The sequence below is a fragment of the Myotis davidii genome, unplaced genomic scaffold (assembly GCF_000327345.1).
Source record: "Myotis davidii unplaced genomic scaffold, ASM32734v1 scaffold3211, whole genome shotgun sequence".
Classification (NCBI taxonomy): domain Eukaryota; kingdom Metazoa; phylum Chordata; class Mammalia; order Chiroptera; family Vespertilionidae; genus Myotis; species Myotis davidii.
This window is the reverse complement of record NW_006282526.1, coordinates 35214-35689: the sequence shown is the minus strand read 5'-3', so window position 1 is coordinate 35689 and position 476 is coordinate 35214. Positions and strand designations below refer to the sequence as shown.

The window sequence follows — 476 nt, the reverse complement described above, 5'->3', positions numbered from 1 at the left end:
TGCTCGCACTTCTTGCAGCACTCGCCCGGGACGGTCACCAGCCCAAAGCCCTAGGAGACAGGCAGGCTCAGGGCGGCGCTGGGGAGCAGGCGCGGGGCAGCCCCCCCACCCCCAGCTCCTCTCGGGGGGACTCACGGGGTTGCAGGTGCTGGGGCAGGGCACGTGGCTGCAGGACACGTGGTTGAGCTGCGTGGCGCTGTCTGTGATGTTGGTGCAGACGCAGGTCTCGCACTTGGAGGAGTACACTGGGGAGCCGGGCTGGGAGCAGGGAGGGGCGCGTGAGGCGGGCGAGCCCCGAGCCTGGCTGGGACCCCACCCTCCGGCCCCACCCCCTCCCCCAGGGCAGCCCCTGGCGCACCTGGTACTCGGCGTTCCCAACAACACAGACGCCCTTGGGCACTGGGGAGAAAGAGAACAGGTCCGTGGGTCAGAGGCACAGCCCAGGGGCCGCGTGGGCACTGGGGCCGGGGGTGGGT

The 476-nt window shown here is 71.4% G+C and overlaps 1 protein-coding gene across 1 annotated transcript in view; it reads right to left on the bottom strand.

The window, feature by feature from the left end:
* Window positions 1-476, bottom strand: part of LOC102765912 (mucin-5AC) — a 54888-nt gene that overhangs the window by 44745 nt on the left and 9667 nt on the right. The window contains exons 10-11 of the mRNA XM_015560165.1: window positions 359-399; window positions 136-258 (exon numbers count right to left, since the gene is read on the bottom strand). Of these exons, the coding sequence (XP_015415651.1) occupies window positions 136-258; window positions 359-399 (164 nt within the window). The remainder of the gene's footprint in view (window positions 1-135; window positions 259-358; window positions 400-476) is intronic.